Source organism: Eriocheir sinensis, chromosome 36 (genome assembly GCF_024679095.1).
Source record: "Eriocheir sinensis breed Jianghai 21 chromosome 36, ASM2467909v1, whole genome shotgun sequence".
Classification (NCBI taxonomy): domain Eukaryota; kingdom Metazoa; phylum Arthropoda; class Malacostraca; order Decapoda; family Varunidae; genus Eriocheir; species Eriocheir sinensis.
Window position 1 is genome coordinate 14,862,653 of NC_066544.1, and position 15,481 is coordinate 14,878,133.

At 43.1% G+C, this 15,481-nt stretch overlaps 1 protein-coding gene across 5 annotated transcripts in view; it reads left to right on the forward strand.

The window, feature by feature from the left end:
* Positions 1–15,481, forward strand: part of LOC127007884 (uncharacterized) — an 88,894-nt gene that overhangs the window by 12,773 nt on the left and 60,640 nt on the right. For all 5 annotated transcript variants that reach the window (XR_007760662.1, XR_007760663.1, XM_050879329.1 and 2 more), the window contains exon 3: positions 8,851–9,099. Coding sequence is in view for 3 of the 5 variants with exons in the window: in XM_050879329.1 (XP_050735286.1) it covers positions 8,851–9,099 (249 nt within the window). In the remaining 2 variants the exon portion in view is untranslated. The remainder of the gene's footprint in view (positions 1–8,850; positions 9,100–15,481) is intronic.

Here is a 15,481-nt window from a genome sequence, read left to right on the forward strand (position 1 = left end):
ATAGAGGTGTTAGCGCGCCTGGCCTGACCCACCGACACACTGAACTGGGGGCCCCGAATCTGGGACTGCCGGCTAGGTCGATGTTGTGCTTAAATGACCGCCCTCTCGCTCTGTCTCTCTATCTCCTACTGTCTCTTTGTTTTACTCTGTCTTTATCTGATGTGGATGCGATACTACGGTACTGCTACGATCTATACTAAGCCTATCTGTGTCTTTGTGTGTGTTAAGGACCCCGAATCTGGGACTGTGCGGATAGGCCTCGCTCTCTCCTCTGACTGTCTTTGTTTTACTCTGTCTTTGTCTGATGTGGATGCGATACTACGGTACTACTACGATCTATACTCAGCCTGTTTGTGTCTTTGTGTGTGTGTGTGTGTGTGTGTGTGTGTGTGTGTGTGTGTGTGTGTGTGTGTGTTAAGGAGCCTCTCTCTTTGTCCTACTGTCGCATTTTCTCTTCTCTGTCGATTTTTCTCTGTCTTTTTTTATCTGTCTGTATCTCGTCCCTGTTTCTCTCTCTTCTATGCCCAACTTTTATTTATCTTCTATAGCTCCTCTGCTTTCTCCTCCACTTCCTCGTTTTCCTTCTCTTCTTCATTCTCATCCTCATTCTGCCTTTCCTTAACTCTTTCTCTCAGGTATTTTACTTTTTAGTCTTCTCTTTTTCTCTTTATCTGTCTCGTGAGTCTGTCGTTCTCTTTTCAATAGTTGCTTTTAACCTCTTTTTCTTCCTCCTTCTCCTCCTCATCATCCTTCTTCTCTTCCCGCCTAGCCTTCACCTTTTCTCTCCTCTTTTTCCTTTCTCGTTCTTCATCCACCTCTCATACATATCATTGTCTTTCCTCCTCCTCATCATCATCATTATCATTCTTCTTTTCCCGCCTAGCCTTTCACCTTTTCTCTCCTCTTTCCTTTCTCGTTCCTCATCCACCTCTCTCATACATATCATAGTCTTTCCTCCTCCTCTTCCTTCTTTTTTCCTTCGGTTTCCTCCAGTCTCCAGCGACAGGCATACACACATACCTGAAAACACGGCAGTCACTCGTATATTGGGAAGAAAAGGGGAGTTACAAGTTGAAGTGACAAAAGAAAACGAGTCTTGCATAGAATGGATTAAAGGTTATGCAGAAAATTGATAAAAATATAATAAAAACGAATATAATGATTTCAACATGATAAAAAGATAAATAGATGAATAGAAATTAGTAAAAAGACAAATAATGATAAAAAATGAATGAAAAAGTCTTACATAAAATTAATAAAAGAAGAAATAAAGAACATGAATGAAAATGAAGGAAAAAATAAATAAAATTACTAAATGAATAAAAAATATGAAAAAAATATTAAAAAGAATAAAAAGTCATACATAAATTAAATAAGAAATGGACACAAATTGACATACATACATACATACATACATAAAAGTTAAAACGACACTCGCACATAAAAAATAACGAATGAATAATAAAAAAAAAACATGTATAAAACGAAACAGATGATTCGTATTCGGCGGGGGTATTCACTCTACCCTGTGTGTGTGTGTGTGTGTGTGTGTGTGTGTGTGTGTGTGTGTGTGTGTGTGTGTGTGTGTGTGTGTGCCTCTCGATTTCATGTGCAAGAGTTTTTTCCTTTTTCTATTTTTTTCTTTTCCTTTTTTTCCGTTTATTTTCTCTTTTTTTTAGTCCCCCCAAGATTACGGACATTCGCCGAAGCTTTCCCGGCACGGCTGTAGCGACCTCTATTTTTAGGCCAAACTCCAACAAAAGCCAAAAAACCCACAAAATAAAAGTTAACTGTTAAAAGTAGGAAAAGTTGGGGAGGAGATTTTATTTTTCCTACCTGAAGCGCTGACAACGAGCTCCACTTCGCCCCTCTCCCCCTCTCTCCCCTCCTCCCCCCTTTACCTGGCTGGCCTCACCTGATAGGGTATAGGAAGAAGGGTAGGATGGGAGGGGAGAGAGAGAGGAAGAGGGGAGGAAGTAGGAATGCGAAGAGGGAGGGGGAGAGAGAGGACGAAGTGGGGAGAGAGTACTAAAGTGAGAGAAAGGAAGGCTACGGAGAGGGGGAGAAAAAGTAAAAGGGAGAGGTGGAGAGAAAGTAGAGGGGAGAGAAAGGTAATGGGGAGGGGAAGAGAGAGGAAGAAAAAGAGAGATAGAAGGTCAAGAGGAGAGGAGAAAGAGGAAGAGCGGATGAGAGAGAGAAGAGGAAGAGAAAGGCAGGCGAAGAGGGAGGGGGAGAGAGTGGAAGAGAGGGAGAGACTGTGGGACATACGACAGAGTAGGAAGGAAGAAAGGAAGAATAAGGGGAAAAGGAGAGAGAGGAAGAGGATGAGATACACTTGAGAGAGTAATAGAAATGAAGAAAGGAACTACTACTACTACTACCACTTCAACTACTACTACTACTACTACTACTACTACTACTACTACTACCATTCCTACTACCGATCGAGTCCATAACACTGAGACCGTGAGGAGTTGAAATAAGAATTCGAGTAAGATCAATCCGTTCAGTAGCTTCTTACCGACACTCTCCTTTGTTATCCTCCACCCTCGCCTTCCATTAAGCCTTCCATTATGCATTCCATTATCCGCTGAGTTAACGCACAACTTTTCTATGGCTTGGAGGTGCATCTTACTCCTAGGGTCATATTAAAAGACATATCGCCCCTCAGAACACATAATTGAAGAGGCTTTCGTAGGAGTTGTGAGCATTTCCAGGGGTAGTTTTATGACCCTGGTGGTAGTTTGACCCCCCTAAGAACACATAATTGAAGAGGCTTTCGTAGGAGTCGTGAGCATTTCCAGGGGTAGTTTTATGACCCTGGTGGTAGTTCGACCCTTCTTCTGTACCCTGAGCCTAAAAAAAAAACTTATTAGAACCTGATTGATCCCCCCTTTGACTTTTAGGAATAGCTGATGTGAGAAACGAAAGTGTTTTGTAGAACCAGCCTTACACTCACCGCTGCCATGTTATCGTACTCAGAGCATCTTATTTTCCGGTTTCTGAGTCATAAATATTGCCAAAAAAGCACCATTGATTAACCACCTTAACGATAACTATATAAAAAGGCAGTTATTGGGGTCGATGAGGCAGTTTCGGGTTGGTAAACGACAAATACAAGAGGCTGAGTACGACAATCTGGCAACGTTCCTTACACTTCTCTATATGAAGGGAAAGGGGAGTGGGATCTTGTTGTTGTTGTATAAGGGTATTGTGTTCGTTGTTTTCCTTCCTCCATACGCTTTGATCTGTCTCTTAAGGTAAAACAATAGATATATACAGAAAAGCTCTTCACTCTTATTAACCTTCCTCTTCCCCTCCCTCCCCTTTCCCCCTCCTTTCTTCCTTCCTTTCTATTAATGTCTCAGGTATGCCCCAGTCTCTCCCTTTCTCCTTCTCTCTTTCTCCTCCTTCCTGTAGCTTTCCTCTCCCTCCCCCTGTACCCTCCTTTCTTCCTTCCTTTCTCTCCCTCCCTGCATCTTTCTCTCCCTCTCCCTCCCCCTTCCTTTCTTCCTTCCTTCCTGTTACTCTCTCAGGTATGCCCCAGTCTCTCCCTTCCTCCTTCTCTCTTTCTCCTCCTTCCTTTAGTTTTCCTCTCTTTTCCCCTCTTCCTCTCCCTCTCCCTCTCACTTTGCCCTCCTTCCTTCCTATTACACTCTCTGGTATGCTCAGTTTCTCCTTTTCCTCTTCTCTCTCTCTCCCTTCCTGCAGCTTTCCTCTCTCTTCCCCTCTTCTTTAACCCATATCTTCTGTAATTGAGAGAGGCGAGTTTTTATCATTTGCTTTAGTGTTCCTTTCCCTCAAGTGCTGTAAATGGGAACGAGAGCTTATTGTGGTTCTCATTGTATTGGCATTGTATTTCTCTCCACGTCTCCTTAAACAACCGCAGCGTTTGAAGATGAAAACTCGGCGTCTCGTAACTACATTTTTTTCTCTCTTCTTTGGTTTCCTTGAGTTATGGCCGCAATCACACATCCTATGGAACACCGAATATCCCCAACCAGCCCCTCAGTCCTCCACGTCCTTCACCTCCTCCTCTTTCTTCTCCAAATCCTCTTCCTCCTCCTCCTCTTCCTCTGTTGCACCATTCGTAAGACTTAACCAGCAACTCCTCGGCTCTTACGACAACGGTCTGAAGTTGTTCTTTATCTCTGCGTAACGGGGATTGTACTGGTAAGGAGAGAGGCTTAGAGGAGGAGGAGGAGGAGGAGGAGGAGGGGGAGATAGAGAACGAGGGGATTGAGAAGAACGAGAGAGCCCTTATATACCAAGTAGAGATAAACCTGAGTTAGTGAGAGAGAGAGAGAGAGAGAGAGAGAGAGAGAGAGAGAGAGAGAGAGAGAGAGAGAGAGAGAGAGATTCAGCCAGGAAGATAAGCGTTTTTTTAGAGCAAACATAAACGAAATAAAAGTGAAAGAGGTCACAGAGAGGAAGGAGGAAACAAGGAAAGGAAAAAAGGGAGGCTGTAAAAAAAAAGATAAAAAGTTATGTGTCTGGATTGTGGATTTGGGTCAGTTCGTCAGTCAGCCGGTCAGATAGTCAGTCAGGCAGTCAGTGAATCAGTCAGTCAGTTAATATGTTAGTCATTCTTTCGGCATTCTCTCTTTCATTTGCTTTCATATTGGGAACAGTTGTTTTGCATTAATTTTTCCCTTTTTTTTTTGTCCTTCACTTTTTCTTCTGATGTAAAAAATGTCAGTGAGTCAACCAGTTAGTCAGTCAGTCAATCCATCAGTCACTCAATCAGTCAATCAGTCATGCAATCAACCAGGCAGTTAGTCAGTCAGCTCAGGCAGTCAGTTAGTCATTTAGTCAGTCACCCAGTCAATCAGTTAATCAATCAGTCAGTCAGTTGGGCAGTCAGTCAGCCAATCACTCAGTTAGTCACTCCCACACTCAATCAGTTAATCAGTCAGTCTGTCTACTGGAATAGTCTGCTTCTTTTTTTTTCCTTTTACATTGCAGTAGTTTTGTGGCCTATTTTATCTTTTTTTTCGCCCGTGACTGTTTCCTCTAATGTATAAAAAAGTGTCAGTCGGTCAGTCAGTCAGTTAACCATGTAGCCAGTCTTAACATTTTCTATATATTTTTTTTGGGGGGGTGGAAGGAGCAGTAGTTTTGGGGCCTTTCTTTCCTGTTTGTTTTTTCTGTTTTTTCTCCTGACCGTTTCCTCTGATGCCAAAAAGAGTCAGTCAGTCACTCTCGCCGGTCCTTTATAATCCCACTCTTTGTAATCACCAATCCGATCAGGAATAATTGCCGTTCGTTCGATCCGTCACAATCCGACTTGGAGTGATATTGTGCTTTGGGTGTTGATAGTTTCGTTTCGTTTTTGTCCGTACGTGTTTTGTTTTGGTATGGGACGTGTTTTGTTTTGGTATGGGACGTGTTTTGTTTTGGTATGGGGACGTGTTTTGTTTTGGTATTGGACGTGTTTTGTGTTGGTATGGGACGTGTTTTGTTTTGGTATGGGACGTGTTTTGTTTTGGTATGGGACGTGTTTTGTTCTGGTATGGGACGCGTTTTGTTCTGGTATGGGACGTGTTTTGTTTTGGTATTGGACGTGTTTTGTGTTGGCATGGGACGTGTTGTGTTTTGGTATGGGACGTGTTTGTGTTGGTATGGGACTTGTTTGTTTTGGTATGGGACGTGTTCTGTTTTGGTATGTAACGTGTTTTGTGTGGTGGTATGTAACGAGGTTTGTTTTGCTCTTATGTAAGTTGTTTTCTTACTTCATGTGGTTTGTTTAGATCTGTCTTCGTCTTTTGTTTTGGTGTGGTGTATTACATGCTATATTTTAGCACGCCAAGCTGCCACCAAGACGCTACTTTTTCTCTGCCTTAGCAAGTATTACGGTGGAGAAAAATGGGCGGTCGAGTTTAACCTTCAGTCAGTCCATTGTTTTGCACTGAACTACTAAAGGCGGGAGCTTATTCCATTCTCGCACAACAACGTAAGTGACGGAGAATTCGGTGCAATCTGAGTTACGTCTTTACACACTGAAATATAGCGTCATTATGTCTCGTTCTCGAAGCGCCGTCAATGATATATAATTTGAATTCGTCGGCAGTCATAAACCCATTATTAAGGCGTTTGAAACATGCAATCAATGTCTCTCTGAAGCTGTGTATCTCAGGAGGAAACAATAGGAGGAGGAGGACGAGGAAGAAGAAGAAGAGGAAGAAGAGCAGGATGTTGAAGTGTGATGAATTTTTCCGTGAGAGAGAGAGAGAGAGAGAGAGAGCTGTGAGGAGAGGTGAGTTGAAATATTGAAGGTGCTATCTAAACATAGCCTCACTTACCTGCCTGACCGCACCTTGTTCTCTCTCTCTCTCTCTCTCTCTACTCTCGTCTCCTCTCTCTCTCTTTATACTTTACTTCGTTTTACTTATCACTCATTTTACATTATTGCCCCTTTCAACCCTTTCACAATTCCCATTATTCTTATTTTTCGTCTATCATTCTTTCACACTTTCGTTTTCTCCCTCATTAACTCCAAGAGGTGATTCACGGTACAGCTCATTTTCCGTCTATCATTCTTTTACACTTTCGTTTTCTCCCTCATTAACTCCAAGAGGTGATTCACGGTACAGCTCATTTTCCGTCTATCATTCTTTTACACTTTCGTTTTCTCCCTCATTAACTCCCAACAGGTGATTCACGGTACAGCTCACCAGGTGTTTAAAGGTGTCTGGCCTCTACCTGTGTTACCTTTCGGGCGTACAGACACTCTCTTCAACTGTAGGAGCTCTCTGATGTTGGTTTTCCTTCGCTTTATCCTCTTTACGGTGTTAAGGAGGAGGAGGAGGAGGAGGAGGAGGAAGAGGAGCAGGAGGAAGAAGAGAAGGACGAGGAGGAGGTAGAAGAACAAGGGTTAGAATATGAACTAGAACAAGAAGAAAAGAGTAGAAAAAGATTATTACGAAAAGAAAGAAAACGAAAAACAAGAAAAAAAATAGAATGAGAAAAAGGAGGAAAAGGAAAAAGAAAATAGACAGAATGAAAGACGTAATTGCTATAGAAAGTCGAGGAGAAGGAGGAGGAGGGAAAAGAAGTGAAGGAGGAGGAGGAGGAGGAGGAGGAGGAAAAATAAGAAATGAAGGAGACGGTGGAGGAGGAAAACGAAGAAGAGGAGGAGGAGGAAGAGGAATAAGTGAAGGAGAAGGAGGAGGAGGAGGAGGAGGAGGAAAAAGAAGAAATGAAGGAGAAGGATAAGGAGGGAAAAGAAGAAAAGGAGGAGGAGGAGGAGGAAGTCAGGTGTATGTATTCCTTTGGAGGCAGGTAATGAGCTCCTCAGGTGTGATGTAAAAAGGTGCGCGCCGCCTTTGACGAGCCTAAGCAATCACCTGAGTAATCGCCGGGCAGGTGGGCGGCAGGTGAGGGGAGGAAGCGCCCCGCCTCACCCTTCCTCACCTTCTTCATCTCGACTTGGCTTTTCTTTCATCTAATTACATTGCTTCTTACCTGAGTTCACCTTACCTAACTTTACCTCAGTGTGCCGAACCTTATCTTTCCCCACTTTGAATTACCTTACGTTTTCTTACCTTACTTTGCCTCACCTTCCCTTACTTTATCTTACCTTACCTTACCTTACTTTTCTTTACCTCCTCTTACCTTACTTCACCTTCCATATCCTTACCTTACCTTAGCTTACCTTACCTTAAACTTCATCTGACCTCGCCTCACCTCACCTTAACTTACCTTACCTTATTTTTGCCTCACGTTATCTTACCTTACTTTACCTTACCTTACCTTACTTTACCTTACCTTACCTAACCTTATCTCCCCTCCCCTCCCCTCATCGTAATAAGAATAACAAGGTCATTAAAATAGACTCCAAATAAAATGCTGTGTTGATTGATTGTGTGAGCTTACTGTAAACACAATAAAAGTAATAATAGCAACAATAATAATGATAAAAATGAGAATAATAATGACAATAAGGCAAGAACTATTATACGTATTGTTCGTTATTCCGTAAGTCTTGGAATCGTTAGTTGCCAGGGCTGAAAGACTTCGGTTCTAGAGCAATGAGAAAGAAGGAAGGAAGTAAGGAGCTTTTTGTCCTGGATATGTAGAGAAACTATGAAAACTGTACTAATGAACCTAATGCTGGGAAATGTGCAAGAGAGAGAGAGAGAGAGAGAGAGAGAGAGAGAGAGGGTAGCAAGGATAAATAGGTAATTAAACTGACTGACTTACTGATAAACTTAATGACAGACTAAATAGGAGACAGAGAGACTTACTGAAATCAATCGCCGTCAGACCGTAGATTTTTTCCCCCTCCTGCCTCATTGTTCCGTTTGCTTCTGAGGGAATTTGATTGTTATATATTTCCAGGAACATAAACCAAACGTGGGAACATCGAATAAAATGTTACTCACACCCTTTATTTGTCTTCTTTAAGGCGTCTCCATACAAGAAGAATATACTGTGTCCTGCTTGTTTTTGTCTATATTATTTTGTTGCTGTCAAGAAAATTAACTAAACATTAAGACACTGAAAAACATTTATCACTTCCTTTCTTTTTAACAATTTTCATACAAGAAAAAGAAACTATTGCTTTTTGCTTGTCTTCTTTTATATCATTTCCATTAATTTTTTTTCTTATATTTGGCCATAAGAACATAACACTAAAACATAGAAAACCTCATTGACAAGCTCTCTTTCTCTACTCCTTCCTCCAGACGTTCACATGGAAGAAGAAGAGTCTGCTGCAAACCCCTCTTCGTCCCCTTTATATCATTTCCCATTGTTTTTTTTGTATCATTTTCTAGCCCTTAATTAATAACCATTGCTATATATCAATTGAAAAAAACGCTTATCCCTCCCTTCTGTGTCTTCCTCCAGGCGTCTCCGTGCAAGAAGAAGAGCCTGCTCCCTGCCTGTCTCCGCGGCCGTGTTCCCTCCGACGAGAACGTGTACAGCAAGAGTCAGTCCGCTCACACCTCGCCCGCCCACCGCTCGGCCTCCCGCGGGCAGCACCAGCAACAGGACGGCATAGACTACGAGGACGAGAGCTACTTCAAGCGGCGTCCCAAGACCATCTGCTACACCGACCCGCGACGCCTCTCCAACCTCGATGACTCGCTCGCTAAGGTAAGGGAAGGGAGAGTGAGGTGAGGGAAGATGGAGGAGATAAAAGAGAGGAAAAGAAGGAGCAAAAAAGGGAGTATAAAGAAATAGAGAGGGAGTTTAAAGATAGAGGGAATGGAAATGAGGGACGTTGATGAGAGAGAAAGGAAAGAAGATGAGTTTGAGAGTGGAAAGAGAGGAGAGGGGGGAGGTGAGGAGACGAGGAAGAAAATGGTGAAATGGAGTAGAGAGAAGGAGAGAGGGGATAAAGACATGGATAGAAGAGAGAAGGAAAGAGAGATTAAAAAGAAGGATTGGATGGTGTGCATAAGAGAAAAAGTGAAGAGAAAAGGGAAAAGAAGATGATGAGAGAAGAGAAGGAAGATGAAAGTGATAAGAAAGGAGGGAGACTGGGTGAAAGGAGAGAAGCGAGAATGAAATTAGAGGGAAGAAGAGAGAGAGGAAAAGGAAGAGAATGAGGAGAAGGAAGAGGAGGAGGAGAAGCAAGAGGAGGAGGAGGCTGAAGATGACATGTTATTAGAGTTAGCGGTCACCTGTATTGAGAGGTAATTAATGAGATGAGAAAAGTGAGAGTGGAAGTGTGAGGTGTGAGGAAGGGGAAGGAGGAAGAGGGAGAGGAAAAAGAACGAGGAATTGGAAGAGGGAAGAAGAAAAGGGAGAAGGAAGGTAAGAAAAGTAAAATGTGAGTTGTGAAGGAAAGGAAGGAATTGGAATAGGATAGAAGGAGAAGGAAAAGGAAGAGGAAGAAGAAGGAAATAGAGTAAAAAACGGGAGGAGATGAGAACAGACAAACGGAAGAGGGAAGAAGAAGGAGGAAAAGATGGAGGAGGAGGAAAGGAAAAAAAGGAGGAGAGAGAGGGAGAGGGAGAGAGAAATAATGAGAGCGAGAGTGCAAAAGGGATGTGAAGAGGAGGAGGGGGAGAAAATGGAAGAATTAAGAGAGAGAGAGAGAGAGAGAGAGAGAGAGAGAGAGAGAGAGAGAGAGAGAGAGAGAAACAAACAAAGGCAAAGCAAGACAAAAATTAAAGATGTGAAAGAAGAAAGAAAAGAACAGGAAGAAGAAAACCATGACAAGGAAAAGAGAGAGTGAGAAAGAGAAAAAGGGAAAGTAAAAAAGAAAGCGAAGGTGCAGCGGTGTCCCTAATGAGGCAGGTGAGGCTCAGGTGAAGCTCTCAGGAGGCGGGCGGGCGCTTCCGGGTGGCTCAGTGCTTCAGGTGACGGGGGAGGAGGGGGCCTACAGGTGTTCCGTTAAGGGTGGCGTGCAGGTGTGGACAGGTGAGAGGGAAAGTGGTCAGGTGCACAGGTGTATAGGAAGATATGCAGGTGTGATGGTATTCTTTGTTTCTTTCTTCTTTTTGTTACTTTGTTTTTGTTTCTTATTTATTTTCACGCTCTTTGCTTCATCGTAGTGGTTTTCCTTGTTCTTTTCCTCTTCATCCTATATTTTTCTCCCTATCTATCTCTGTTTTATTTGTTTTATCATTATCTTCTTCCTTGTTCTTCTAGTTAATTAATTTTCCTCTCCTTGTTTATCTCCTCCTTTTCATTCTATATTTTCCTCCCCATCTATCTCCGTTCTATTTGTTTTGTCATTATCGTCTTCCTTGTTTTTCTTGTTAATTCATTTTTTCTCTCCTTGCTTATCTTCGTTTTCTTTCCTTTATCATTATGGTCTTCTTGTTCTTCTTCTTGTTTTACTCATCCTTTCTATTCCTCCTCTTCTCATATCTTACTCTCTATCTGTTTTATCTTTCCTTTGCTGTTCCTCTTTATTTCTGTTAGTTTTCCTTTTCCATCCCTTCATTTCCTTTTCTTATCCTTTTCTCCCCAGTCCTCACCATCCTTATCTTAATTTTTTTTCCTATTCCTCCATTTCCCAGTTCTTGCTATCCCTATCTTACCCTCTTTTTTTCCCTTCCATCTGATACCCCTTCAATCCTTCCCTTCCCTTCCCTTCCCATCCTCTCTCTTCTCTTTCCACTCCGTTTACCTCCTTCCCCTCCCTTCCCTTCCCGGTCCCATCTCCCTCTTCCTGCACCTTCTCTCCGGCAAACCAGCGGTGAGGTTACTTGGTTTTCACATTAAAGTTCGCTGATTCCTTTAACCTCATCGTCACTTAGGATCTGGGCTGCTCATGGTAGGCTTAGGGTCATTATCCTTCTCATTGCTGCCTTGTCTCTCCTCTTGATATGCCTTTTGAGCAGTGTCGGGCGTGGAAGGGGGGAGGGGGTTCTTCCTCTCTCTCTCTCTCTCTAGACTCCCTTTACGAGTGGTGTCAGAAGTGGAGGTATGCTTCGTCTCTCTCCCCGTCTCCCTCCCTCTCTTTCCCTCTCAGTTTCTCACAGTTTCCCTCTCTCTCCCTCTTCTCTCTCATTCTCATCCTCTCCTCTCACTCCCCCAGCCTCCCTCTCTCACTCTCTCCAAGCCTCCCCCTTTCTCTCCCTCTCGCTATCTCTCCCTCTCCCACCTTCGAACCCAACAGTGGCAGGGAGCAGTGATTGTGTGGCCGATTTGATCCTCTGAACCTGATAGCGATTTCCCGGATGGCTGGGGAGCGGCGCTGAGCATTAGTCCAATTGTGGGTAAACCGAGTCGCTGGCCCGCCCGGCGATGGTGTGGGAGACTGCGGTGGCCCTCAGACTCTCGGATTGCGGAGTCTGTGGTGTTAGCTCTATTGGGATGCTGCGGGGACTCTGTTGGGACTCTAGGATTGCTGGGCCTGTGGTATTAGCTCTAGTGGAATGCTGTGAGATTCTGTAAGTTGTAGGTCAGTAATTTTTGTGTCATCTGGCAGAATAGTGAGAGTTACGGGTCTGGAAATGCTGTGTGTGGATGATATTACCTCTGGTGCCTCGAGGTCAGGATTGAAGGATTGCTGTGTCTAATGTTACCGGAGGGACGTGTGATGCTGGCGTTGACGAGATGAGTTTCCTCCTGCTGGCCTTTACTACCTTATGTCTGTACAATATACCCATTTGAGCGTCTGGTGATGGCGTAATCGATATACACGACAGACAGATAGACAGACTCCTCTTGTGGCAGCCGGATATTACGCTCAGCACTACCCTGATGATCCTTAACAAACGCCTTTTCTATATCGATACAGATAAAGGTATAATAAGGTTGCTAGAGGCCGCCAGCTGGTCTAAACATGGCACTGGAGGGTCTAGTGATGGAGTTATCGATATATACGCATCAGATTCCTCTCGTGGCGGCCGGATATTACGCTCAGCACTAACTTAATGATTCCTGACAAACGCCTTTTCTATTTGGACTCGTACAAAGGCACAATGAATCTTCTAGAGGCCGCCAGTTGGTCTTTACACGCCATCCGAAACTGACGTCTCTTATGGTTACTCCTGTTTGCTTTTGGAGGAGCAGAGATTAGCGGGTTTCTTCTTCTTCTTCTTTTCCTTTTTCTTCTTCTTCTTCTTCTTCTTCTTTTTTCTCTTCTTCTTTTTCTTCTTCTTCTTTTTCTTCTTCTTCTTCTTCTTCTTCTTCTTTTTCCTCTTCTTCTTTTTCTTCTTCTTTTTCTTCTTCTTCTTCTTCTTCTTCTTCTTTTACAGCAGCTCAAGGGCAAAAAATAAAAGAAAACAGAAAATGTCCCCTAGCAAACATAAAAAAAACCGATAGTTAACAAAAAATCCCGATAGAAAACAAAAAAAAGCCAGTTTGCCGTAAAATAAAACTAATGTGAATCTATTTGTCACCATCTGTCTTCCCCGCCCATAAATACGTCGATCCTCCATTGCAAGCTCTCAGTCGTATTTGCATTAGTTAATCACATGAGTGCGCTGCCTGTCCCATCCATCCAGTACCTTATTTGCAAGTCATGTTTTGCTTTGAATTCTTAGTTAAGGGGTAATGTGACATAGGTGAGCACTGAGGCCACGGGTAGCTAAAGCATATATCTCCAACTGCCATCCATCCACTGTTTGTCTCAATCCTCCTCGTTCCATCTATCTGCAGCACTCCGTTCCGTATGTCTCCTGTTGAGCCTCGGCGGAGCGTCACTCAGAGGAAGGGCAGCGGTCTGTCTCTAACGCGCGTATTTAACAGAGGTGTCACTACCGGCCGAGACTCATAAAGATCTCCACCTAAACGGCCAAACTCTCGCACTGTATGGCTCGGGCTGTACTTGTTAACATACATCTCTACTCTCCAACAAATTAATATGAAATCTAAATAGCCCGTAATACACTGGTGGCAGCGGTGGGATACCCTTCCTATACCAGCGCAATACAAGAAGATCCAGCAGAGGTGTCACTACCGCCGGAAACTCATTAAGATCTCCGCCTAAGCAGCCTAGTTCCAATAAGCGGTTCAGAATAATGTTGGTGACGGTTGGCTCTTGGTAAATCCCCCGCTGATGACCTCTCGGGGTTATTATATTCATGATCGCGAGTGTGGGCGGCGGGGGGAAAAAGTGTGATGGCGATGGGATTGAAGGCTGGATCCTGCATTTCACGGGATTGGATTCCTTAAAGCTGGAAGCCCAGACTGAATGCGTTATTTTTTTATTCTTTCTCTCTTTTGTCTCATCCCATTCCGATGCAGTAATGTAAATTTTTTTTGTACCGTACATTATGATAGGCACTTCAACGATGATAAAAAAAAAAGCTGCAAGCCCTGACTGACTCCGTGTTTTTTTTCTCGGGTTTTTTTTATTCCGTTTTATGTGTCATTCTATTCCGCTGCAGTAATGTAATTTTTATTATTATTATTTTTTTTTTTTACTAAACGTTACGATGCCTTCCTTCGCCTCCTCGTCATTGGGTCGTATTGGAACAGCGTTTAATTAATTGCTTTTTTGTGTGTGTGTGTGTGTTTTTTTGCTTTAAGTTCTATGTCTGTTTTTGTCCTTGAGTTATTTCTTCCGCCGTAGAAAAAATAAAAGAAATGTTACCATAAACACTCAACGGCGACATATATAAAAGCGATTCAACTCCATCCCACTCACTCGCTCCTCGAACCGCCTTCCTTCGCCTCTCTTCCGTTGCCTCGTATTGGAAGCGGCATCAGACATTACAACATTGGCTCATTATTGTTATTGGCTTATTGATGTCTTACCTTCACTTTACACGCAGTCACACAAATGGGCTTATCGCTTAGAGTGTGGATGAGAGCAGGAAACGAGGAGGAGCGGGGAAGTGGGATGCATTAGGGAGATGATAAGGAAGTAGTTAAGGAAATAGTTTGGTTACGTGTTGAGAGGAGAGAGAAAGGAGAAGATGCACCCCGAAGAGCACTAGTTCAAGAAGGAAAATGAAGAAGACAGAGATGATAAGTAAGGCAAAGCTGTGATAGCTTCTGGTCATGTGAGAGAAGGGAGAGAGGAGAGGAGATGACGAGTCCTTGACAATATCCTGAAGAGCACGAGTTGAAGAGAGAGGATCAAGGAGGTGACAGAGTAAGGTAAAGAAATGGAGTTTAAGTGAAGTGGCGACGATGAAGAGGAACTGGGGAAGATGAGGAGATTGAGAAGAGTCTGAGGAGCACTAGTGGAAGGAAGATCAGAGACAGAAAGTAAGGTGGAGAGGTGGAGTCCAAGATGAGTGATAACGAATGAGAGAAACAGAGGAAGATGAATGAAAAGGAATAAATGAGGATAACAGAATAAGACGTGATGAAGAAGAAAAACTGGAGAAGACTTGTAAATGGCGTCAACTTGAGCCTAATTAAGAAGGTAACGAAAGAAGAAAACACAAGTTAGTCTTTGTTATTTGATTAAAGAAGATCAAGAAGAAGAAATTATAGTCACGTTTTGCTTTCATAAATAAAACCACATCTTGAGCTTATTGATTGGAGAAGTTGTGTATATTCAAGAGTTTAACAGCACTGACACACACAATCTTACTTATTTATTTATTTATTACTCCATTTACTTATACATGTCCTACCTTAATATATCTCAAAGTCTTCCATGGCGTATCTGATAAAGAATAAACCCTTAGAACTAACTAACTACACACTATATGTTTATCCCTAAGACTCACCTCGCCTTTAAACTCCCTTATATTATGAAGCGTGAAGCCAGGAGTTATATCTCAAGGGCCATCAGAAGTATCGGTTCACCAGGCGTCCAGGTTTTTGCAGTGTTGCCAAGCTCCCGTCTCTCCCGCAGTGATTGACGGGGAGGCGAGCGAGTGACGGCTGGATGGGAGGTTAGAATTTAGTCCCCGCTGCAAGAAGTTTACGAGGAAAACACTGAAGGCGGTGATTTAGTAGCTGTTAAAGTGAATGCTGGCTTATAAGTGGACGTTGTGTGTCTATATACAAATCTTCGAGTCAGACGTTTTACCCTTTTTCCCTCTTAACTAGTAACTTATAAAGTGAACGGCGGTGTTTGGGTTAGTGGTGTGAGGGTATGCGTGAATCGAGAGGC